Genomic DNA, 26,573 nt, shown 5'->3' on the forward strand with positions numbered 1-26,573 from the left:
CCCTCCCTCCTGCAGGCAAACAGCTGATTGGTGGCAGGGAGACGGGGAGGAGAGGGAATGCAGCATGCTAGGAGAAGCGGGGGAGGAGCTTGGCTGCTGGCAGAGCCTGCCCTGCTGCAACAGGAGCCAGCAGCATCAAGCTTCTGCCCCCACAGGAGAGAGCAGGGGACAGAGAAGAGCAGGCCAGGCCAGAGCCCCTTTGGACTGTGGGCCTGGCACCATGGCGCCACTGGTACCATGGTAAATCCAGTACTGCATGTCAGGGCCACCTAATTTGAGGGGAACAAATTTCAGACAGTGCTTGAGTCCTAAAAAAGGAGTGCCAGAGCCCCTAGTCTCAGCTCCCTACTCTGGAGGAGGAATGACCAGTACTGTTCTGGAGCAGGGAGCTGGTCAGAAATGCTGTTCTGGAGCCTTTTGGCATGATTGAATTGCTAGTTCTAAGCCCAGCTACACTGGGATTCAAAGCAGTGACCAACAGGCAAAAGGCTCATTAGTGACACTCCAAGCTGCTTTCTGAAAAGATACATTTATTAAATTCCTGGTGCCCATGGAGTAACCCTGCCCCTGAATTGGTTCTAGCTAGAGAGAGTTGGACAAGGAGCAAACTCTCAGCGGTTAGCAACAGCTCCCCCAAAGAAACTATATTGCAAAGCTAACAACAATAGAGCATTTCTTCGAAGGCTGGATGCTGCTCACTCACAGGGAAAAGAACTTGTAAGACTGTATGTAATAGCACTACCTGGTGACTCCCACTAACAACACAGAACTAGAGCTGGGTGAACTTTTTCAGACAATAATTCAGGGGTGGCCAAACTTACTGGCCCGCCGAGGCACATACTACAATCTTCAGAAGTTCAAGAGCTGGGGCACACCCTCTGGAAGCCATGGGTTGGGGCTTCAGCCCTGCTCCTGCTGAAGCCCCTAGCCCTGGTAGATGCATCCTGCAGAACTGATGCCCCAAGACTCCACTCCCTTCTGCACAGAAGCCCCGAGACCCCAGTCCCTGCTGGGCAGACACCCGTACCACCCGACCCCACTGCAAGGCAGAGGTCCCAAACTCCCCCCTCTCCCAGTCTAGTAGGTGGAGAATGGGAGGACTCTGCGAGCCACAGTTTGGCCACCCCGCAATAGTTTATTCAACAAAATATTCAGTTTTAGGTTGACTGAAGCTATTCATGAATTCAGGCTGAATTCAGCAAATAATTTCTGCCGTTAAAAAAAAAATGTTTAATTGAAGCTTTTGACACTTTCAAAATGAAACATTTTGACTTTTACTTTTAAAACGATGTTCTGTTTCATAATGTAGCTAGAGTAATTTAAAAAGCAAAACAAAAGAGGAAAAATCACCCAAAAACAAAAAAACTGAACATTTTCTGTTTCGGATCAGCACAAACCAAACAGAAATTCTGATTTTTTGGTTCAACCAGTGACTGAAAAAATCAGTTATTCATCCAGCTCTATAGAGATTGCATTGTTACAGTGTCTCCTGGATGCCTGCCATAAATTTTCAGGCTGGTCAATTCCATCAAATTATTTTTGATGGAAAATTGGATTTTTGACTAAATAATAGCAGACCAAAGAGTCTGCTTTCAGAGAAAAAACACATTTTTTGTCAAAAAAACAAACGCCTGAAAACAGAAATATTTCAATTCAGAGAGCCTGCTGCAGTGCCTCATGGGAGTTGTGGTTTGTTTCCTCCTCTCCCCAATCTCCTCTATGAGCTGGGCTGGACTATGTCTGCCAAGATACACAAGGACTTCATGATGCAACTGCCTCCCCTCACCAGCTGGGAGATGCTGTCAGACCAGAGCTTGGCCTATAGAGGGGAATGGGAGTTTGGAGCACTCAGACTACAGATCTCATGAGACATTTCCAAATTGAAATACTTTGTTTCCCACCAAAAAGTTGAAATTTTCTGCCCCCCAAAAAGCCCATTTTCCAATTATGTCTCCTAGATTTTTCTTTTCAGAACTTGGTGCCACCGTTCCTAGCGCTCACCCCTCCTCACATCCCTGGGCCTGTCCCTGCTGGATAGCTTCCTCCCTTCTGATACGTGCAAACCATTAGCTGGTCTCCCTTCATGTTAGTTGGTTCAGGTGAGAGTGTTTTCTGTTGTAGGCCAAGATAGTACAACTCCTTTTGGCTTGCTTTTTGTGCCCAGCTCTAGGGAAGGAGTCACTGCTTGCTAATTCCTATGGCAGAACAGCCAGGGTCACTCTCACACTCATGTATTCCATTAAAATGGCAGCTGTTGCTTGGATTTGGGTTGCAATCCCTCCCAGTGCAATGCTCTGCTCTGTTCTACACCTCTAGGGGCCAGGAAAGGCCTCGCCTCTTTCTGGGAGCAGCACTGCTGGCAGGATTTAGCTGCTGTTCCAACTAAGGCCCCAGCTCCCTCCACTCCACAGACAAATGAGCTGTGACACGCTGCTGAGACCCACAGAGGGTTGCAGTCTTTTAAAAACACTCCTGGGCGATCAAATATGAATGAGCTCGCAATGCCACAGCCACTCACTTCCTCACTCTCCGAGGGGCTGAGCAGAGCCTCCTGCAGATGGAGGGAAAGCAGCTAGGGACCAGTGGCAGGCAGATTTTCAAATGCCAAGTCCGTCACTCCGGCTGGAGCCATTGATTTGGATCCAGGTTTCAAACATCCCAAAAGCCCGTGGCATTTGGATCTGGGGGTTTGGTTCGGCCCAATAAAAAATGCCAGAGCCAGCGAGGTTCCTAGAGCTGCAAAAATTAAGTCTCTGCAAACAAAAATGAATTGAATGCATGGAGCTGAGAGGAGCTGGGAGGTGGATCAAGCTCATTTGTGCTGTAATTGGTCTGTCTTTCCTGCTAACCCCTTTGCAGCCCTGATACCCTCTGATGCACACAATGCAGGTATTCTCCTTGCAGCGAGATTGCAGGGAGAAGGTTCCACGCTCTGTCTCTTACCATGAAAGGAGCTGGCAGACATGCTCCATCAGCCAGAGTGAACTCTCCCTCTCGGAGAGATGGAAAGTGACAGCAGGAACGAAATGTTAATGATGGGAGATTTAGCATAGCCAGAGCCACACCAGGCCCTGGCTGCCCTCCGTGATCCAATGCACGGGTTGTGCAGGGCTCAGGCATCCTTGCAGCCTGCCACACAACTGTAGAGAGAGGGAGTGGCATCCACAGGACTCTTGCATTGGGCTGCGTGAGCCACCATTGTGCCAGTCTCTTTCTGTGATGATTGCCTCCTTGTTCTCCAGAATCTCAGTTTTCATTAAAAATATACTAAGGGCCAGATCCTCAGCTGATGCAACCTGAGCACAGCACCAGTGCAGTCAGTTATCAGAGAGTGTAACAAATGCAGTGATATTCACTTGAGTGTGCACAGACTGGAGCAGTGGCTGTAAGAGGAGTGAACTGCCCCCATTCATCTCAATGGGTGTTGACTCTGAAGCCTATTAATGACATTTAAAAGGAGCAGGACTATCTTATTATGAGGCTGTGTGCGCTGGGTCTTCTTTTGGTGTGTCAATGGGGCAGCCTGGGGGAGTCAATGGGGGAGCCTGGGACCATCTTAGGTGACAGCTTCTTATTACAGTGATCACTCAAGAACCCTTGTCTGTTGGTTGTGTCTCATCCTATACTTAGACAGTGACCTGCATATAGCATTCAAGACTGGGGCCTCTAGGCATGACCACATTTAAATAACAAATAATAATAAAACATTAATAAGAAATTATTTTTCCATTTCACCTGTGCTGCATGATGGGATCATGGAGGCTCATTTTGATGGAGAGTAGGCTCATCCGTTTTATTCGGGTTAGCTGCTGCTGAGGGAATTGTGTTCTCTCTAGTGGCTGGCTAAGCCCTGTCTTTACGAGAGAGTTACATCCATTGTACTTTATCTCACTGTTGTTATCTTGACAGTTATTAGCACAAGCCAGTGCCTTCACACTCAGCAGGCACACGTGTGGCAATTGGCGTGCTCCTGGAGAGACACGGGTTGGTCACAGAGCTTCCTTCTGAGCAAGATACACACTAGATGGGAGCACTGTAAGATCCTTTAATACTTTGCCAGGTATGACAGAGGTTAACTTAACTAAGGTATAAAGAAAAGCAGTACTTGTGGCACCTTAGAGACTAACAAATTTATTAGAGCACTTTGTGACTGTCTTCAGTAAAGTCAAAGGATTTGCCAGCTGCCCAATAGCATAAACAAAGAAAATACCTGAATATCATCAGGCTCACTGTGGAACTTGGTAGCAATGCAAAAACTTGCAAAATATTGTGTTCAGTCTGTCCATTCTGAAGGTTTGTCAAAGCTGAAGTTCTCTGGGGCACTGAAGAGTGACACTTTGATGAGATCCTGCAACCTTTGTTGCTTTGTTCCTTCTGTTTCCAACTTTTGTTGCTGTTTCCCCTCTGTTTCTGTTCTTAGTTTATTTCTGATGCCATGTCATGCTCCTGTACCAGACACGGTCTGGTCACAGAGTTTCCTTCTGAGCAAGATACACAACCAGATGTGTGCACTATTAGTCTATTCAAGGCTCCTGGTTGTATGGCTGAGGTTAGGTTAAATAAGTTAGGTTATACACAGTACCACCTAGTGGCTGAACAGTATAATACAGTTTAGGATTCCGTTACAGTAATGGACTTGCTATTACATCCCAGGCTGCACTCAGTCATGTTAATCCCAGAATCCCCAGCACTGCTCCAAACAGCAATTCATTGTGGGTTAATTCACCTGGCCTTCCGGGCAGGTGCCCAAGTAACAGGCGACCAGACAACTAACAAAGTTACCATGGACAATAAAAGGGAAGGGGTGCAGATCAGGATAAGGAAAGAACAAATCCGAGATCTTCTGACCAGTTTGAATCAATTCAAATCAGCTGGGCCAGATGCTGTTCAGCCCAGGGTACTGAAGGAATTAGCTGAAGCCACTGGCAATAATATTTACAAACTCATGGATGACAGGAGAGGTCCCAGATGACTGGAGAAGGGCTAACCTAGTGCCTATCTTTAAAAGGGGGGAAAGGAGGAACCGGGGAACTATAGACCAGTCAGTCTATAATGTTACCTGGGAAGCTACTACAGCAATGTATAAATAAGGTCCTACCAATTTACAGCCATGAAAAATGCATCACAGACCGTGAAATCTGGTCTCCCCTGGTGAAATCTGGTCTTTTGTGTGCTTTTATCCTATACTATACAGATTTCATGGGGGAGACCAGCATTTCTCAAATTGGGGGGCCTGACTCAAAAGGGAATTGAAGTGGGGTTGCAAGGTTATTTTAGGGGGATTGTGGTATTGCCACCCTTATTTATGCGCTGCCTTCAGAGCTGGTTGGCTGGAGAGAGCCGGCTATTGGCCGGGTGCCCAGCTCTGAAGGGAGTGCTCCAGTGCCAGCAGTGCAGAAGTAAGGGTGGCAATACTGTACCATGCCACCTTTACTTCTGCACTGCTGCCTTCAGAGCTGGGCAGCTGGAGAGTGGTGACTGCTGACTGAGAGCCCAGCTCTGCAGGCAGCAGTGCAGAAGGAAGAGTGGCAATACCATACCATGCCATCCTTCTGCACTGCTTCTGAAGCCTGCTCTGCCTTCAGAGCTGGGCTCCCGACCAGCAGTCATCGCTTTCCAGCTGCCCAGTTCTGAAGGCAGTGCCACCACCAGCAGCAGTACAGAAGTAAGAGTAGCAGTACTGCGACCCCCTTATAATAACCTTGTGACCACCCCACAACTCCTTCTTGGGTCAGGACTTCTGTAATTACAACACTGTGAAATTTCAGGTTTAAATAGTTGAAATCATGACATTTATGATTTTTCAAATCCTATGACTGTGAAATTGACTAAAATGGACTGTGAATTTGGTAGGGCCCTATGTATAAAACATTCAATTTGCAAATACCTGGATGATGAAGGGGTAATCTCTAGCAGCAAGCATGGATTTACCCAAAACAAATCATGCCAAACCAGCATGATTTCCTTCTTTGACAGAGTAACTGGTTTGATAGATCATACCTGGACTTCAGCAAGGCTTTGGACAAAGCCCCTCATGACATTCTGATAAGTAAGCTGGAGAAACGCAGGCTCAACAGAACTACCATTAAGTGGATACATAATTAGTTGAACAACCACAAACAAAGAGTAACTATGATGTCAGATTAGAGGGAGGTCTCAAGTGGGGTTCCACAGGATCTGTTCTGGGTCTGGTGTTGTTTAACATCTTTATTAATGACCCAGTTGTAGCTATAGAGAGCATACTGATCAAGTCTGCAGATGACACAAAGTTGCAGGGGAGGGGGTTCCCTGGGGTTCAACCTGGAACTGGAGTATCGCTGTGCCCCCTTAACTCTCCAGCCTGGGCTGTCTCACACAATGCATTAAGAAAAGGAGTACTTGTGGCACCTTAGAGACTAACAAATTTATTAGAGCATAAGCTTTCGTGAGCTACAGCTCACTTCATCGGATGCATAGCTCACGAAAGCTTATGCTCTAATAAATTTGTTAGTCTCTAAGGTGCCACAAGTACTCCTTTTCTTTTTGCGAATACAGACTAACACGGCTGCTACTCTGAAACCTGACACAATGCATTGCTAGTGACAAGCAGCAAACCCCTCCAGGTGTTGTTATCACTCAGCTCAACAGCAGGTGTAGCCCCACACCCAGCTAGATGGCATGAAGGCACCCAAAGCCTCTCATCAATCATACAGAGAAAAGCACCAGCCATTTCCCCCCAGCTCCCTGACCTTGCATTCCTAAGCTGTACCGGCCTTGCCTGGATCAGAAGCCAGTGTAAATGCAACACTCTGTTTTGTTTCCCAGGCAACTCAGCTGCTACTGGTCGAGTACCCATTGCTGAGTGGGGAAGTGTTTAAACCCAGGGGATTTTTTTAGTCTGTTGGAGCAGAAATTGTCATGGCGACAGCATCCCAGCTCAGTGCTGGTGGGAGGTGGAGAGACACAGGCAGAGAACCCATGGAATCTCACACATTTACACCCTCCCCTGCTGTGCAGCTACATGCTCTCTGTGACGCAGCAGGGAGGGGGGAGTGTTGACCTGGGAATGTGGCAGGGGAGTTTCATTGGGGATGGGAGACCTGAGAGCCTGTAACCTGAGCCAGGAGGGGGAGGGGGGAGTTAACATCTCTGCCTGGGAAACTGGACAAAGGCTGCAGGAGAAAAGGAGGACTTGTGGCACCTTAGAGACTAACAAATTTATTAGAGCATAAGCTTTCGTGAGCTACAGCTCACTTCATCGGATGCATTTGGTGGAGAGCCTGCTGGGGGGGGGGGGTTGTTTTCAGTTTGGTGCTGGGTGGTGGAACGCAGGGAACCCCAGGGCTGGGCTCTAAGCTCCCTGCCCCCCAGAAGGACTTGACTGAGGGGTCCTGGTTGTACCCACAAGCTCTGTTTTAGACTGCGTTCCTACTGGCCAATAAACCTTCATTTTTACTGGCTGGCTGAGAGTCACGGTGAATCCCAGGAAGAGGGGTGCAGTCCCCGGACTCCCCCACACTCCATGACACTCTCCCCACACACTCTGTACGCACCCCACACAGACGATCACCCACAAATACACCCATTCCATAGGCACTCTGTACAAAGATAGGGTCTCACACACACACACACACACACACATGCTCTGGGAGGCTCATCCTGTCCCTTTGCCTGGGAGGAGAGGGGGCTACTCACCCAGGCTACCCAGCAGGGACTCGGCTTTTCAGGCAAAACCCACCTCTCCAGGGAAAACTGGGAACAAATAAACTGAGCAGGCTGGGCCTGATCCTGATCTTAGCAACACTGCTGCAAATAGTCAGCAAGTGAAGCTGCTTCAGGGTGAGTCCGGCAGTGTGAGGAAGGCTGTGCCATGTGTCCCACGCCAGCATTGACTGTGGTGCCCTGGCACAGAGACTCCATTGCTGGGCGCTAGGAGCCAGCATGCTCCCTGGGACTGAGCCAATGCATTTCAACAGCAATAAAGTGAGACTCTTGGCCAGGGACTGACCCGCTGCTGCCCAGCCCAGTTCTCAGTGGGGCAGACGACAGAACAAGGAGCAATGGTCTCAAGTTGCAGTGGGGGAGGTCTAGGTTGGATAGTAGGAATCACTGTTTCACTAGGAGGGTGGTGAAGCACTGGAATGGGTTACCTGGGGAGGTGGTGGAAATTCCATCCTTAGAGGTTTTTAAGGCCCGGCTTGACAAAGTCCTTTTCTTGGATGATTTAGTTGGGGATTGGTCCTGCTTTGAGCAGGGGGTTGGACTAGATACCTCCTGAGATCCCTTCCAACCCTAATATTCTACGATTCTATAATTTTAAGTGGGCAAAAAGTGCTGCCGTGCTGATTGAGTGGCATTTTGCACCCACTTTGCGGTGGTGGGAATGACACATGAAGGGTGTGGTCAGTTGGGCCCAGTCTCTGGCTGCTTGATGGGGCAGGAAGAGTGTCTGAGAAAATAGCCCAGCTGTTTCCCACTTTGTAGACCAGGGCTGAGCCCCCTGACCTGCCCCTCTCTTGCTGGGATGCTGCGATGAAGTTAATCCATATTTCTGCAGTGTTTTGAGATCCCCAGCTGAGGACACTATGGAAATGCAAAGGATTCGTATGGTCGGCGGGGAGAGGGTTAGTGGTTTGAATGCAGTGTGTTATAAAGCAGCTGCTGAAGATCCCGAGGGCTGGATCTGCCCCTGAGCATCCACCTGGGTGTGACTAGCTCCTGGAGTCTTCTCTCTATTAACCTATTGCTCCTCTTCTCCCCCACCCTCCATTCTTTTTCTCCCCATTTTCACGTGCCCCCTCCGCCCCACAGAAATCGACGAGGACCGGCTCCCCAACCCATTGCTGAAGGTATGTGCCTCCTTGTCTCACGCATCCTCCTCTGGTGGTTTGGAAGGGGCTGGCAGTCCTGCACATGGGCGCCCGTCAGAGGAGCCCAGCATGGTAGGACTCCGCATGCCTTGCATTTCCTAGCAGGAACATGCCTGAGTCTCACGTTCCTGGTCAGCCCAGAGCAGCAGGGCAGAGCGGTTATGTCAGTGGGGTCAGCCTAGCCTGATCCCTGGGCCAAGCAGGCCACAAGGCTGCCATTCTTGGAGAACAGTGGTGTAGGGAGTGCGGACGAGGAGAGGCCATTGGGCTGCTCCCAGGACCCAGCTCCCCCGGGCGACTCCAGACCTGAGCTAGCAGGCAGGAGAGACTGTGTGCGGGAGCAGGAGCAGGGGTAAACGAAGTGGTGGAGTCTGCATGTGGTGTGTGAATGTGCACGTGCCTAGCTGTGGGGAAGTGGGCATGTGGGGTGGGTGGGAGAGGCTCTCTGAGGGTGGGGGGTGGGCAAGTGGGGGCTGGGGATGGGTGAGGGCCGTGGAAGCAGACAGACTGTGTGCATGGGTGTCGGGAAGGAATCTCGGTTCTCTCTGAGCTCCAGGAAGGATCCATGAAATCTGTAACCAGTCCCCCGTACGTCCCAGCTGTGACAGTGAAATGAGCCACACCCAGGAGGTATCCCCATCAGCCCCCAGTCCCAACCGCAAGCAGCCCCCCGCCCGGCTAGCCATTCCACAGGCTCCCTCACCAAAGCTCTTCCAAAGGGGCATGGGTGGGGGGGAAGTGAGAGTGCATGTGCACCTCTGGATGCAGTGGGTTGTGGGGTGTCTGGGGGTGCAGTTGGGGATGGAGGAGGGGGACATACAGGATAACAGCACTGCACTTGAGTTAGTGTAATCAGCCGATGTCTGGAGCCCCTTAGCTATAGCAGGGCTGCCAGCCGTGAGCCAGGGCTCCATTGGGATCCAGGTGGTGAGACCTCACTGCCTGCACACCCCTCTCCCTGTGCCGCCCTCCCAGGCTGAACATGAGAATATGGGCAGGTCCCAGCAGGCATTGCTGCACCCTGACCAAAAGCACCCTGGGACCTGTGCTGTCGAGGGCGGGGGGGGAGCAGTGTGCCCTATTCCGTGCCTGCTGGATGCCAGCCCCACTCCCCAGCAAACTACCAATGCAGCCATTGGCGCCTCCGGCTCTGGTTGCTCTAGTACCGTGCAGGATCCTGTTGTGACCTGGCCTTCCCTCTCTTTGCAGCCGGGTCTGTCCATGTCTCCCAGACAGAGGAAGAAGGCCCCCCGCATGACCCCCACCATGAAAGGTACCGTGGCACGCCCTCCGCTTCACGCTGCTGTTGGGAGGCACAAGGACATGCAGCGGGCACATCTCACGCCCAGTTCTCTCTGGGAAATGCTTCTGTTTTCTCCTGCTTCCTTCATCCACCCGGTCTTCCATCTGACATTCCCTCCCTCTCCCTCTGAGCCTTGCTCCATCTCCCTGCCAACTGCCCCCTTTGTCCTCCCCAGTCTTGTCCCATGTTCCGACCTGCCAACATCTGGCACTAGGGGCCTCTGGAGAGACTCTCTGAGCTGGGGGAGCAGAGGATAGGCACTTGTGCTACAGTATTCATTCTGCACACAGCGAAAGAACAGCTCTGTTCCCCTCCTGACATTTACCAGCCAGCGAGCAGTTGGCGTTATATAATGCAGGGGAGTCCTGCCCATTTCACTCCAGGCTGCTATTCTGTTCACAGGCCAGCGTGCCTTCCCCCATTCTAAAGACAGGGTCACTTGCAAGTCTGGGAAGTGGCTGTGGGTTTGGGTATCCAGGGCATCGCACATCCCCGCCAGCTTGAGGGGTGTGGAGCTGTGAGTTGGGCATGGACCCATTTCGAACACTTAGTAAGCACACTGGGTTGCTAAACTGAGCAGCCATGTGGCTTGACGGTGTGTCCCAGTTCCACTCCGAAAAGAAGGCAGTGAGCTAGGTATGTGCTCTGAACTTGCAAGGTAAACAGTACTAGGCATAGCTGGATCTCAGATGGTGACCAAGACGAGCTCAGGTGCTGCAGGAAGTAGGGTTGGTGATGCCATAGTGGGCGCTCTGTCCTCTGAACCAGTGTTGGTGGCGGGTGCAGATACCCTGGTGTCATTCTCGGGGGGGTGAAGCTCTGGAGTCTCGCCTCAAACACGGCTACAATAAATCCACCCTCCGGCTTTTGTTCTTCACCTCCTTCCTACATGGTTGTGTCACATTGCAGTAAGGTTGTTGAACAGCTGCTGTGCTCCACCCCAAAGGTGGCTGCATTTCAATGTGTGGAGGGCAGAGGGGAGTGAACTGATTCCTGTGAGGATCTCCAGGTGAAAGATGCTGTAGAAAGGATAAGTCAATAAGGAACTTGCAGAGCCTGGAGCCTTCCCTGAATCAGACCCTCCCAGTCCATCTGCAGTGAGCACCTCACCAATTGCAGCCAGTGGAGCAGCAGGGGATCTGCATGGCCCCATCTCCACCCCTCACCACCAGGTCATGGACTTTGCTCCCTTCAGCACCTTGGCTGTCACAGCTGCCTCCAGTGTCCTCCCTGCTGCCTCCCAGCACGTGGGGCCCCAGCACCTCTTCCATGTCCATCTCAGGACTCGGCTGTCGTCTTTGTTTCTAACACCCCCCTACTTTGCCCTCCCTCCCCAGAGGCCCTGGGGTTAGAACCTCTGTCACTTTTCACCACTTCTTTCCCTCTACTGCCTGCCCTCCCATCACCGGGAATCGGCCTTCCTCTGTTCCTTGGCAGGGCCCAGCCAAGCACCTTTTCCACAGCTCTGCCCCTTGCCTCTCTCCACCTAATGCCCTGTCCCTCTCATCTTCACCTCTGCTGAAAACCTGGCTGTGCACTGGCCTCACCAGGGCTGGCCTTACCATGAGGCGAACTGAGGCGGCCACCTCAGGTGCCAGACTAGGGGAGTGGGGGCGCACTAGGACCCAGAGTGTAGAAAATTGTGTCTGCTGCTGGTGCATATGTATTCGCTCTGCTCTAGATGCACAGAGATGGTGGAGTGCGGTGCTGGAGGAAGGAGGGCACAAGAGACATAACTGGCAGGCAGGAGAAAAGGGGAGAGGGAATAACAGAAAGCAGCTGGAGCTGCAGGGAGAGAGAGGAGGAGGAGCCTCTTATGTACCTCCTAGCACCCCCAGGAGCCTGCACTGATTAACACCAGCTTCTCAGGGAGCTTCCTGTTTCCTGCTGCTTCCCTGAACCCACTTGAGGAGAACAGGCAGCCAACTGAAGTAGTAGGAGCCAGTTAGGACCTTAAGACGCTGATATCTTCCCTCACTCAGGCTCTGCTACCAGTCTGCTTATTTGTCCCCTTCAACTGAGTGGTGAGAGCCACTCTAGCTGGCACAGAACAGCAGCCATGAGTGAAAGAAGAAAACGCCCCTTTGGGGCAGCATTCAGAAAAAGAAAGAAAGCAAAGGAAGCTTTTCTATCTGAGCAGGAAGGAGCTCTCCTGAGATACATAGACACAAACATTCATGGTGAGCCTTCCGGTCCCAGTGAGGATGTGAGTGGTGAGGAGATGCCTGATCTTCCAGTTAGTCAGAGTGTGGGTGACCTGGCAGCTACTGCAGCATCCATATCTCCATCTCAAATGGATGTAACCATGCACGTTCCTGAAGAAAAGTGTAGATCAGAAAAGAATGTGGTGGAGGCACAAGAAACAGCTGCTGCTGAGTTTAGTTCCTTAAGTCTAGATGATCCAGGACTGTGGATCCACTTGAGCAATAGCCTGAGGGACTTCCTTATACTGCATGGGCCACAGCAAGTGAAAAACGGCATATTCCCCAAAAACAATGAAAATAGAAGTGTCCATCCAACACATTACTGGCGTGAAATCCCCAATTGTGACAAAGTGGAGAGACCATGGCTTATGTACTCAAAAACACAGAATGCTGCATACTGGTTTTGTTGCAAACTCTTCCAGTCTAATGTTCCAGACATATTGGGTTCTACAGAAACAAAGGACTGGAAAAATCTGGCTAGAAATCTGGCACGCCAGGAGAAGGCAGCAAATTACGAGAGAGCATTCCATAGGTGGAAAGAGTTTGAGATGAGACTAAGCTTAAAGGCCACCATAGATGATCAGCATCAAGAGAAGATTGCATCAGAGTCTCTTTACTGGCAAAATGTTCTGAAAAGGCTCATTGCCATTGTGAAAATGCTTGCTACCCAAAACCTAGCATTGTGTGGCACTTCAGATCAGCAGTATGTGCCAAACAATGGAAACTTCCTTAAAATTGTGGAGCTGATGGCTGAGTTTGATGCTGTACTCCAGGAACATCTAAGAAGAGTCACCACCCAAGAAATGTACACACACCGCTACCTTGGAAAAACTATTCAAAATGAGATCATACAGTTACTGGCAACAAAAGTCAAACAGAAGATTGTGGCAGATATGAAGTCAGCAAGATATTACTCTATTATTCTGGACTACACACCTGACATCAGCCACATGGAATAAATGACTTTAATGGTGTGTTTTGTAACAACAACAGAACCTAGTGAAAATGTCCCTGCAATGGTGACTGTCAGAGAGCATTTTCTAGAATTTATTGATTTTGATGATACTACAGGAGCTGGTATGACAAATGTGCTTCTTAAAAAGCTGGAAGATACAGGAATTGCGATGAGCGGTCATGAGAGGTCATGACATGAGAGGTCAGGGCTACGATAATGGTGCCAACATGAGAAGAAAGAACAGAGGAGAGCAGACACGGATCCAAGAGTTAAACCCTCAAGCTTTTTTTGTCCCATGCAGTTCTTATTCTTTGAATTTGGTGGTCAGTGATGCAGCATCAGCTTCTAGTGAAGCTGCTGAATTTTTTAATGTCATTCAAAGCATCTATGTATTTTTCTCTGCATCAACTTATTGATGGCAAATTTTGAAGCAACATCTGGGAACGTCCTCTCTGACACTGAAACCACTGAGTGCCACATGATGGAAAAGTTGAGCGGAGGCGATAAAGCTTATCAAACACCAAACTGGGAAGATAGATGATGCCATAGTTGCCATTATGGAGGATAAGGCTATGACAGGAACTGTTCGTGGGAGAACAGTGATAGAGGGAAATGGAATCACCAGAAACATACATCACTTCAAATTTCTGTGTGGCTTAGTGTTGTGGCATGACAGACTGTTTGAAATAAAAGTTGTAAGCAAGAGACTCCAAGGTATTGACCTTGATATATCTGGACCAAGGGAACAACTGGACAAAGCAAAGTCATACCTACAATCTTACCGATTGTATGAGGGATTTCAAAACATTCTGACAAGTGCACAGAAGTTGGCAAAGGAACTTCACAGTGAAGCTATTTTCCCACCCATTCAAAAATACAAGAGTCATGGAAGAAGACAATATTTTGATTACAAGACACGGGATAATCCCATAAGAGACCCCAAACAACAATTCAAAATTGAATTATTTAACCAGGTGCTAGATTGTGCTATACAGTCAGTTGAAGGATGTTTCATGCAGCTCAAGGAACACAGTAGTATATTTGGGATGTTGTATGACATTCCAAAACTCCCCACTATACCTGAAGAAGACCTACACCAGCAACGCAGGGCACTAGAGACAGTGTTGACATATGATGACATGCGCGATATTGATGTGAATGATTTAGGTGATGAACTGAAAGCCCTTTCAAGATACATTTCACCAGAATCAACTCCAAAGGCTGTTCTGGACTCTATATGCACAAATAAGATGACCACCTTCTTTCCAAATGCTTTAGTTGCTCTGCACATACTTCTAACACTTCCTGTAATAGTTGCCAGTGGAGAACGCAGCTTCTCCAAGCTGAAGTTAATAAAAACATATCTACGCTCCACAATGACACAGGAGAGGCTGGTTGGCCTTGCAACCATCTCAATAGAACACGAGCTGGCCCAGACTGTGGACCTTCAGCAGGAAGCAGTTCAAATCTTTGCAACCAAGAAGGCACGGAAAGCACCACTTTCATTTTCTGCGGAAAAGGACCTAGGGGTGACAGTGGACGAGAAGCTGGATATGAGTCAGCAGTGTGCCCTTGTTGCCAAGAAGGCCAATGGCATTTTGGGATGTATAAGTAGGGGCATAGCGAGCAGATCGAGGGACGTGATCGTTCCCCTCTATTCGACACTGGTGAGGCCTCATCTGGAGTACTGTGTCCAGTTTTGGGCCCCACACTACAAGAAGGATGTGGATAAATTGGAAAGAGTACAGCGAAGGGCAACAAAAATGATTAGGGGTCTAGAGCACATGACTTACGAGGAGAGGCTGAGGGAGCTGGGATTGTTTAGTCTGCAGAAGAGAAGAATGAGGGGGGATTTGATAGCTGCTTTCAACTACCTGAAAGGGGGTTTCAAAGAGGATGGCTCTAGACTGTTCTCAATGGTAGCAGATGACAGAACGAGGAGTAATGGTCTCAAGTTGCAATGGGGGAGGTTTAGATTGGATATTAGGAAAAACTTTTTCACTAAGAGGGTGGTGAAACACTGGAATGCGTTACCTAGGGAGGTGGTAGAATCTCCTACCTTAGAGGTTTTTAAGGTCAGGCTTGACCAAGCCCTGGCTAGGATGATTTAACTGGGACTTGGTCCTGCTTTGAGCAGGGGGTTGGACTAGATGACCTTCTGGGGTCCCTTCCAACCCTGATATTCTATGATTCTATGATTATTCAAACAGATAAAAATGTCAGTGTTTACTATGCAGACAAGAAAAGATACATTTGCTGTTCAGGCGTTTGAAAGTTAAGTGTTACTTAAAATTTTTGTACAAGGCATTTTAAGTTAATTCTCCTTTATTGAGTTAGGTAGCAGAGCAGTACCATGAGAGGAGTAGAAGAGGAAGAAGGCAGAATTGAGATTTTTCAAAGTTTTGGCCCAAGTGAGGAGGCATGGGGGCATCATTTGACCTCCCTGCCTCAGGTGCTAAAATGTTGTGGGCCGGCCCTGGGCCTCACCCTTCTGTCTCTCCCTCTGCTGGGCTGGGCTGGGCTGGCTGACCCTCTACGTGTTCTGGGCCATGGTCCCACTGGGGCCTAGACTCCTGGACCATGGAGCTACTGCCACTGTCCTGATAGACAGGACATAGGGGTTAAAACCATCTTGTCATCTCACCCTGCTCACACCAAGTCGCCACCAGGGGATCCGCACCAGGTCTTACCTGGGGCAACTCAGTGCTAGGAATGGGCACCGGGCGGAGGGAGAAGATCAGCACTGAGAATGGGCAAAGAGTGACTCAGTGCTGGGAATGGGTGTGAGGTGACTCAGTGCTGGAGACAAGCCCTGACAGATCATCACCAGGTCTGACCGGGGTGGCTTAGCACTGGGGGCAGACCTGGGGACTATCAGGATCAGGTCTGACCTGGAGTGACCCAGCGCAGGGTGTACTGTGGCCCCCATTGGAGAGACACTGGGCATGTGTCCACATGTCTGATTACCCACATAGGCCAGGAGTTCCCCCTTCAGCCCCAAACCCCCAAGCGTTGCTCATCCTTGGCCTTTCTCTCTCCTGCAGAGCTCCAGATGATGGTGGAGCACCACCTGTGCAAGCAGCAGGGGGAGGAGGAGGATGCCAGTGTGGAGAGCCAGGAGCCACACAGCCCCAGATGCTGCCACCACGGTAACACAGCCCCCAGCCACAGCCCCGGGGGGACCTGCCCCCTTGCTCAGGCCAAGTCCAGGCTGGAGTCTCAGGAGGGCAACCGTGCTGGACCAGACAGGAGTGAGTATAACATGGACATGTGGGAAGGATATTAGAATGCCTGCAGTGATGTCCTCGGTTGGACAGAGTCCTTCCCTGGGCAGTCAGCACCTGCCCCCTCTGTCTTCCCTGCTCTGCGCCAGGCCCTTGGCCCCCCTTCTCCGTTATCTGGCACCTAGTGACTCACTCGCACCAGAGCAAGGCAGGTGTAACACGCAGCCTGCTGCGCACCCGCTGGTGTCAGCACCGCTGCCACAAACAGGTCAGCGGGAGCTGAGCCCCAAGGCAGAACTTGCAGCTTATCCGGCCTCCAAGCTCAACCCAGGGCTTCTCCAGGTTCTGGGGCAGGCGGCGGCCTCCGGCTTTGGGGAATTTGGATCCCAGCCTGGCTGCTCATTCCCATGTCTGCTCCCAGTTCCCAGGAAGTTCGGGCCCACGGGTGATTAAATGCGGCACTGAGCTTTGCTTTGTGTCCCTGGGCCTGCATGTCCCTCTCTGTCTCAGGTACCATCACCGTGGTATCTGGGTGCGTCACCTTCTTTAATGCATTTACCCTCCCAGCCCCCTGGGGAGATCGGCAAGGCTATCTGCCCCAGGGTACAGGAGGGGACCTGTGGTTTTAGCTCCCCATGAGATACCCCCTCAGCCCCGGCCATGGGGTCAGTTCAGCTGGGACCATCCCCTCCCCTCTGACCCAAGAATTGGAAACCTCCTGTCCTGTACAGCAAAGGGGCATTTACCATAAATGCCCTCATAAAGCTCACATACAAAGCAAACAATATTCAGCCAGGCTGAGCCCTCAAAGCCCTGGGAAGGAGCCGCTGAGGGAGTAGAAACATAGTGCCTGTTACCCAGACAGCAGCTTTCGTTTAGCACCAGGGCTTTAGGTGTGGAAATTCACATGACATATCTCAGTAATAACCTTAGCTCTGACCCACAAGCCCCCAATTTCCCCGTGCCCTGCGCTGGTGCCATGTAGGGCAAACCCCCTTTCCTCTGCCCCTGCCCCCTGCTAGCATCTTCCTGTGGTGCCCCCCACTTCCATGCTCCTCCTGACACCTTCAGTGTGTCCTGCTTCCCCGCCCTGGTGGGCTAAGTGAAGCCACGTCTTCGAGAGGCTGTGGGAACGAGCGGGAGGGCAAAGGCCTTGGGTCCGATAGCGATGAGGAAGGATCTGCAGCAGCAGTGGGTACACTGGCCTCCAGTGGTCACAGGGAAAAGCTGCAGCTATCCATTGATGCCAACAGCCATTGAACAGGCTGAGTGATGGACCCGGGTCACAAGGCAAGAGGCTCAGGAGTGTCTTGCCCAGATCAGCACTGTTGGTGAGCACATGGAAGAGCAGCTGGGGCTCTGGGTGTTCCAAGGGGCCATGATGCAGCTGGGGAAAATGCTTTGATCTCTTCCTTCCCTGATGAATCAGTCACTGGAGCAGCATTTTAACAAATTCCTCCAAAACCCTCATCAAATATTTACCATGAAATTCTGTCCTCCTGCTGGCAGCCTGCAAAGCAGGACACACACGTCACTGACTGCAGAGCAACTGATGCAGCCAAACGAGAACCAGCTCCCTAGTTTCTCACTCGCTTTCTGATTTTTGCTACTTCGCCTAAGTGCAGGAAAGATGCACAGAACACCACAGACTCTTCTGCAATTTCTGGGGCAGAGGGGATGCTTCTGGAGTTGTAGATAGAAAGCCTGGGTTCTATCCCTGGCTTTGCGTGACTTTGAGCAGATATCATCCCCTCTCTGTGCCTCAGTTTCCCCTTCTGTATTGCAGGAAGATGATCACTCCCTGCTTGACATGGGGCTGAAAGCAAATATCTGCAAAGAACTTTGAGCTCTGCACAGGGCTCTTTTTCTCTCTCTGTGCTATCCTTACCTAGCTACTCTTCCATCAACAGCATGGCTACCCCATGATGGCATCATCGCTCTATGGTGGCATGTCCGTTAGCCATTTCATTGTCCCCAGGTTCCCCCATCCTTCAGGGACATGTGATGGGGAAGCAAACAGACACACAGGCTTTGCCAAGGAGTCTAAATCCAGTTGTTCTTTACTGTAGATAGCACAAGAATTAACCAGAGCTAGACAAACTAACAACACATCTGGACGCATTTCCCTGCTTCAATTTCCTCATCATTGTGGAGCATTCTCTGGACTCCTCTAAGGAGCCCAAATACCTCCTCCTATGCATGGCTTCTCCTCCAGAACTTGAAGTCTTCTCTTATTCCTACAGCCAGCTTCCTTCTGCGTCTTGTCTCCTCTCTGTCTGTCTGTCTGTCTGTCTCTCTCTCTTTTTCAAATGGCCAGTGAAAGACCTTTTCTCTTATAACCCTTCGCCCCATTTGTCAGATGACCTCCCAATCAGCCTCATCTGGTGTGTCTTGGGCAGCAGCCATCTCTTTGTTCACAGGCGCTCCATTTGAATGGAAAATCATCAAAGTTTAATTATTCTCCTTCGTTAGCCCTGTGCGAGGACATGAATTTCTCCAGTCAACTCCTGTGCATTTTAGCTCCATATGGAGACAAATGGCACCACAGAAGGCAAATAAGCCCAACATTCAAAGTGGAGTCTGCAGTGTGTTACAGATATCCATAAAGTTCCGAAATCAAACAAAATTCATAAGCTGTACACAGAGAGACAAAGTAAATTATTTTATTGCACCAACTTCTGTTGGTGAGAGAGAAGCTTTCAAGCTGCACAGAGCTCTTCTTCAGGGCTGGGAATGTGCTCAGAGTGTCACAGATAAATACAAGATGGAACAGATTGTTTAGTAAAAGTAAATACATATTTCAAGGGACTATTCAAGGTGAAGTGACATGGGGTGAAGTCATGGGGGGAAGGACGGGGCAGGAGGCAGCTTGGGTGGGGGGGTTTTTAGTTGGTTACAGATTGTTGTAATCAGCCATAAATCCAGTGTCTCTCTTCAGTCCATGGTATTTAGTGTCTAGCAAAGTTATGAATTTAAGCTCCCAGGTTCATCTTTTGAAGGGGTTGTGCAGGTTTCCTTGGAGGATGAGGACTGAGAGGTCAGGTAGAGAGTGATCATTTTGTATAAAGTGCTCACCCTCAAGTGATGTGATGTTTTTCTCTTTCATGATTTTCCTGTGTGAGTTTGTTCGAGAGCGTAATGATTGTCTGGTTACACCCACATCATTCACATGCATGTGATCATGCATCACATGCATCCGATGAAGTGAGCTGTAGCTCATGAAAGCTTATGCTCTAATAAATTTGTTAGTCTCTAAGGTGCCACAAGTACTCCTTTTCTTTTTACCCACATCATTGTTACTGTGGCATTTAGTGCACTGGATGAAGTGCCCCACATGTTGCAATAGACATGTGCTGGGACCTATGGATGTTGAAATGTGTTTTGTGGGGGGTATTATCATCATAGCAATTAAGATATGTCTACAGGTTTTGCAACTTGTTCGGGCAGGGTCTGGTGCTGCTTTGAATTGGTGGGTGGGGAGCTTGCTTCTGATGATGGGTTGGGAGAGGCTGAGGGGTTGTGTGAAGGCCAGAAGAAGGCAGGAAAGATTTCTTTCAGGACATGGTCCACATCAAGTATGGGTTATAATTGTTTAATGATGCCCCATATGGGTTCTAGTGTGGGATGGGAGGTGACAGCTTGGGGTGTGTGTATGGAACGAGTTTTATTTCCATATTGAAGCAGGTTCTCTTTAGGGTATCTGGGTGGCCCGTTCCAGGATGTCGTCTACTTCTTTGATGGTGTGTCCTTGTTTGGTGAAGGCAGTTTTAAATACACCACAAAACCAATGATATTCCTGACACACAGCGATGATATTTTCATCCTCTAGACCGATGACCTAAACTCCGTCATAGATTTCCACCACAACTTCAACAACCACCACCCATCCATTAAACTCTCTCTAGAAAACTCCCACACCAGCACCAACTTTCTGGATATCACGCTCTGCTTCAGCAATGGAACCCTACAGGCAACTAAATACTAGCAACCCATAGATCACCACGCTTTGTCTACACTACAAATTACTTCGATATAACTTCGGAATAATCCACATCCCTGAGCAACGTAAATTACACCGACTTAAGAGCCAGCGTAGACAGTGCTATGTTGGTGGGAGAGCTTCTCCTGCCAATAGAGCTGCCGCCGCTTGTGGGAGGTGGCGTAATTAAGCCAATAGAAGAGCTCTCTCCTATCAGCTTAAAGTGTCTGTACTTATGAGTCACTGTAACTGATGTAATGTAGAAGTAGCCTTACCTTCACAGATGCAGTAATCACCCCAAGCACACCAAGAAATCTGTTATCTACAGCCAGGCACTCAGATACCAAGAATATGCTCCAAGGAGAAAGTCCGGGATTCACAGCTTAACACACTTAAAACTGCCTTTACCAAACATTGTATCAAGTCAATTGCATCATGGAAAACCTGTAGACATATCTCCACTGCTAAGATGATCAACATCCCCCATAACACACCTTTCAAGATCCATGGATCCGACACTGACCTATCATAACGTGGGGCAGCTCATCGCGTGCACTAAATGCCACAGTAACAATGATGTGGGTGTAACCAGATAATCACTGCGCTCTCGAACAAACTCACACAGGAAAATGATAAAAGACAAGAACACCCTATCACCTGTGGATGAACACTTTTCACAACATGATCACTCTCTATCTGACCTGTCAGTAGGGTTGCCATCTGTTCGGCTTTTACCCAGACACTCCGGTTGTGGGCTTCTGTGTCTGGGTGCCATTTAGGGATGCCAGGTGCCCGGTTTTCAACTGGAAAGTCTGGTTGAAAAGGGGACCTGACAACTCTAAATGGCACCTTAACTAAAAGTCCAGTTACCGCAGGGCGAGGGGAGTGCCAGGCCATTAATCCACACCAGCCCCTGCTCAACCATGGCTGCCTCCTATCTGCAGGCAGACTCCTTGAGAGGATCCAGCGAGCAATGGGGGGAGGAAGGGAGAGGAGCGAGCGATGGGGGCGGGGCCTTGGGGGAAGCAGTGGGGCACGGGCGGGGCCTTGGGAGTCAAGTTACAGGAAATTAGAAAGATGGCAACGCTACCTCTGAGTCCTCATCCTCAAAAGAAACCTGCACAACCCCTTCAAAAGATGAGTTTAAAGACAAGTCGGAGTTTAAATTCCTAACTTTGCTAGACACTAAAAATCATGGACTGAAGAGAGACACTGGATTTATGGCTTCTGACAACAGTCTGTAACCCACTAACCATGCCCCACAGCTGCCTTCCCTGCTATGACTGGAGAGGTGTTAACAGGCCATTTCACCTTGAATGGTCCCTTGAAATGTGTGTTAACTACTTGTGCTAACAATCTGTTCCACCTTGTATTTAAGCTGTGACCCCCCTGAGTAAGTTTCCCAACCCTGAAGAAGAGCTCTGTGTGGCTGGAAAGCTTGTCTCTCTTACCAACAGAAATTGGTCCAACAAAAGATATTACCTGCCCTACCTTGTCTCGCTAATATCCTGAGAACAACAGAGCTACAAAAAACACTGCATATTAGCTATACATAGACAGCTTCTCTAAATCATCCCACCTGAATTTGGTCCTGGCATTCCTGCTCCCCCATTGGTCACCATTGAGGTCTGGACCTGGGATTCAAAAGTACTAAAAGCCTGGGCCCCACTTCAGCTAACAGGCTAATGGCCCCTAGTTTGAAGTGGTAGTAGATTTTTATCCTCTTAAATGAATCAGACACTAGAGGGGGGACCCAGAACACTGGGCTGGGGGACTGGGCTGTAGTGGCTCTGACTGGGTACTTGCACCCTCCCTCTGATTCTGAAAAGCCCTATCAGGTCTCTGAACAAGGGAGCCACTTAGGGCAGTACTGAAGGGTTCCCAGAGCCTATGTTAGGGCCTATGCTGGATAGAGGAGGCACAAGCCCCTGGCCCTATGTCTTGGCATCAGTGCCCACCGGGGGGGAATCTGGCTCAAAGCGCTTTGTGCAGGGCAGCCAAAATCCCTTGCTATTCATGAGAACAGTGTCCAGCCCACATAAAGTCACGTCCCAGGGACCTCCTCTCAGTCACCTCTCCGTGGCGGCTTCTGTCTGCAAGGGAAGGAGGTGGCACTCTAGGGCAGGGCAAAGATCCCTGGGGCAGGGGCAGGGGCAGGGTGAAGATCCCTGGGGCAGGCCGTGTCAGGCACATCCTGCAGGGCGAAGATCCCTGGGGCAGGCCGTGTCAGGCACATCCTGCAGGGCGAAGATCCCTGGGGCAGGCCATGTTGGGCACATCCTGCAGGGCGAAGATCCCTGGAGCAGGCCACATTGGGCACGTCCTATGGGGGGTGGGGTTGCACCGTGGGGCAGGCCATGTTGAACCCCGTGCTCATGCTCTTTGGGCCTGTTTTGTGCAGAGGAAGAATCGACAGGAGCTTGTGCAAAAAGCGAAGACAATGGAAGGCCAGGACTGTCCTCAGAGAAGCAGAGTGATCATATACTCCCAACGGACTCCTCAGGCAAGCAGGCTCCTGCAAGTGACTAGGTAGGAACCCATGGGAGGCTAGAGCAGGAATCATTGAATCACAGAATCTCAGGGTTGGAAGGGACCTCAGGAGATATCTAGTCCAACCCCCTGCTCAAAGCAGGACCAATCCTCTACTAAATCTAACCTGAACAGACCTCAGCTAGAATAGTGCATGGTGCTGCCATATGACAGAGCAGGGAGAGAGAGGGTGTGTTTGGAGATAAATTGATCAACAAACTGATGAGAATGCCAAGAAGAGGACACGGATACTGGGGCTGGCAGGATAGGCAGAGGGGAGAAAAGTTAAAAGCTGCTAGGTCTGGCTTGGCTCTGCCATCACTGGGTGGAGGGTGTGACCAGGTGCCGGGAGCGGAATTGCTCAGGGTGGAACACAGGGTAATGAGGAGGAAAGGGCTAATATTTGGAAAGGGACTGAGCATGAGGAACAGCTTCATGAGCATGGGAATCCCGTGGGCTGTGAGTTTGTGTGCCGAGGGACGTGGTAACAGGTGTGGGGCTCGACTGACCTCTCTGGGCTTGGCTCACAGCTCTCCTGTTGGCTGATGCTCCCGAGTGGCCCATTCATAATGCATGTGGTCACCAGGGCATGCTGCTGCACTGCCCTACGAGTGTGCCCTGAGATCCACTTTTTAAATCCACAAGGTTCTTCTTTGGCTCATCTCAGCTGCCCCCGAACTCCGGCTCCATGTGGTGTCTATGAGATAAAGTGGGGACAGGTGCCCATTCCACATGCCACCACCACGGTTATCGCTATTGGCCCCCTCCTGGGCAGCCCCAGCAGCCATGCCAAGAAGCAGATGAGCCCTGGAGTCTGAACCTGACGTCAGTCTGGGTCTTGTTTCTCACCCTCTGGGCTCTAAGGGGAGGCATTATTTGACTCAGACTGGACACCTCCCTACCACCCATGGCAGCCTTAACTCTGCCTCTAGTAATGCCACCCTGCCCTCACCCGTTCTGCTCTTAGCTATGCACTGAATTACCCTACTAGCACAGCCAGTGGCTGTGCCAACCCTAGTGCTTGGGGACCATTGTCTGGGGAATAGGCATGTGCACACTGAGGAAAGGGGAAGAGTTAAGGTTACAGGGCATGGCCTGTGGTGTTCAGTAGCTGTGGCACTGGGAGGGCATGTGCCTGTAGGTGGAGGAGCAGCAGGATGAACTGGGCGGCAGCTTGGCTTTTCATTGGATTTCTTTTGTGGGTTCGTAGTGTGGGTCCCAACCCCAATGTTTTTTGTTTTAATACCCTCCTGTAGGTGGCGCTCTGGTCCAGGTGTGAGTGGTGTTTCGAGGACAGAGGCAGGGCAACATGGCGGGGAGGAAGGAAGAAGGAAGATCACTGGGTTCGGGGGTGGAGGCAATTAATGATTGTTTTCTAAGATTTCAATGGCTGTTTGGGTGTTTGTGATTTTTTTTTACTGCCATAGAGAAGACGCTCTGGAGTGGGACAGTGAAGGCTGAAATCTGGCCCCACCAGCCCTTCCTGGCTCGCAGTGGATGGGGCAGCCCGGCACAAGTGGGGCATTTCACAGCAAATACAATGATCCTGGGCGGGATTGACAGTGCCAAGTGTGGACATGCAATTCCAGGCAGAGTCCAGAGAGGGTGAGATCCCCCCTTGCACTGCCCAGCCCAGGACCTCACACCCTCCATGAGACCAGAGCAGGAGTGTAGGAATGGCTGGGCCTTGTGCCAGGCCACCCCTGGCTCTCCCCTCACCCAGCTGACACGTGGTGAAGCTATGACCTGCCCTGTCCACACTAAGGGTTTGAAGCATGTTGTCAATCATGGTTTAAACACACCTTTGTGCTAGTGTGGACAAGCCCCGAGGAGCGCAGCACGTAGGGGGACACCCCTTTCTCCCCAGCCACACGGGACACCCCAGTGCTTCTCCCTCGCCCTTGGTCTGACCAGGGTATCTAACCCTACAAGGCTCCTGCCACCCCAGCCAGGTCCCAGGACAGGGCAAGTGTAGGATGTGACCCCAGGTCAAGTGTGGGATGTGAGCATGCAGCGTGCCTCGAGCCTGGCAGTGCCACACATCTGGCTGCCCTTGCCCCTCTCCAGAGGTGCAGGAGGCTGAACCCTGCCCGGTGTGTCTGTCGTCGCCTGCACTCAGCCCTCTACAAGCCCCCATCGTCACCGCAGCTTTGGCTGTCCAGAGCACCAAGCCTGTCATGTCAATCAATAAACTGATCTCATGTTAGCGCCTGCTGCTCATTGCACCTCTGTGCTGGGGTTGGCATGTGGGAGGGAACAATAGGCTCTGCCAGATGGGATCAGCCCAGTCTTCCAGCACTAGAGGCTGCAAAAGAAGGGGTAAGAACCCCGCTGGAGCAGACGGATGATAATCTGCCCCCCCACCCCCACCCAGGGAAGGTCTCACCCTGCTCTTTAATGGTCAGCGATCGGCTTAGTTCTGGAAGCAGGTTTAATAACCCTTCCCAAAGGTTTGGTCTCATTATTTATTTATAGTAAGTCTGGCTTTTCTTCTGATCCACATAAATGTCCAATCCCTCTAGTTTCTCGGATTCCAAGGCCAGCAGGGACCACTGTCTCTTGATCTCGGTGACATCCTGTTGCAGGGAGTTCCACAGGCCGAGCACATGCTGGGTAGTGAAGTATTTCCTTTAATCAGTTTTGAAATTCCTGCCTTTAGTTCGTGGGAAGGAAAGTGAAGAAAATAAAACCCAGGTAAGCAAAGTCAGGCTCAGAGCTGCAAGAACCACTCCAAGCCACTGTGATCCTGGCAACTGCCCCTTCCCTGGCCTCAGAGGCTGTTTGCAAACACGGGGGATAAGTGCTCAGTCTTAGAGACTCTCCAGCTCCTCAGCAGATAGATTCCTATTGGGGGTGGGATACAGGAGGATCTGATGGCCAACTGGGGGCCCCCTCCAGTGCAGCGACTCTGGCAGGGAGGCCTGGAGCCCCCAGCTCAGAGCAGCGTCTCCGCCTGCCACCCCTGCACACACTCCAGCTTGCTGGCTGGGGGGCTGTGGGGCCAGCCAGCCTGAGATGGGCTCAAACAGTGAGTGATGGAGAAGCACCAGGCACCTTAGGGGATGAGGCATGGGGCAGTGCAGGAACAACTGCATAGTCCATTGGCTGAGAGGGACAGTCCAGGTAGCCGACTGGCTGAGAAGAGACAGCAAGGGTAGCCCGTTGGTTAAGAAGGGACAGTGAGGGTAACCCACTGGCTGAGAGGGACAGTGCTGGGAGTTCGTTGGCTGAGGTTTCTTATGGCTCATATCTCAAAAAAGTTCTTTTCATGTTCCTATAAAGGCCAGTCAGATCCCATCCCCTGGGCTGCGGGAGCTCGGCCCCCAGAGCCTTGGGCTGGGGGTGATGGTGGGAGGCAGCCCTGAGCAAGGGCAGAGCTAGGCCATGGCTCTGGATTTCAATAGCGCTCAGCCCCCAGCAGTCTCCATTGGGAATAACAGGAGGGAGAGCCTCCATTGTTCTCACTCGGGGGGGCCTCCATTGTTCTCAGTGGGGGGAGCCTCCATCCCATGCTGGCGCTGGGGCAAGGG

At 50.7% G+C, this 26,573-nt stretch overlaps 1 protein-coding gene across 3 annotated transcripts in view; it reads left to right on the top strand.

Annotated features, from left to right (window-relative positions):
* PPP1R1A (protein phosphatase 1 regulatory inhibitor subunit 1A) overlaps window positions 1-25,251 on the top strand; it is a 72,754-nt gene extending 47,503 nt beyond the window's left edge. The window contains exons 3-7 of one of the 3 annotated variants that reach the window (XM_038379445.2): window positions 8,791-8,828; window positions 10,059-10,122; window positions 16,356-16,562; window positions 22,916-23,017; window positions 24,300-25,251. In XM_038379445.2, the coding sequence (XP_038235373.1) occupies window positions 8,791-8,828; window positions 10,059-10,122; window positions 16,356-16,562; window positions 22,916-23,017; window positions 24,300-24,322 (434 nt within the window). In that variant the 3' untranslated portion in view covers window positions 24,323-25,251. Of the gene's footprint in view, window positions 1-8,790; window positions 8,829-10,058; window positions 10,123-16,355; window positions 16,563-22,915; window positions 23,044-24,299 lie in introns of all 3 variants that reach the window. The other 2 variants (XM_038379443.2, XM_038379446.2) reach the window with 2 other exon arrangements.
* The last annotated feature ends 1,322 nt before the right edge of the window (window positions 25,252-26,573 follow it).

This window comes from Dermochelys coriacea, chromosome 20, assembly GCF_009764565.3.
Source record: "Dermochelys coriacea isolate rDerCor1 chromosome 20, rDerCor1.pri.v4, whole genome shotgun sequence".
Lineage (NCBI taxonomy): Eukaryota > Metazoa > Chordata > Testudines > Dermochelyidae > Dermochelys > Dermochelys coriacea.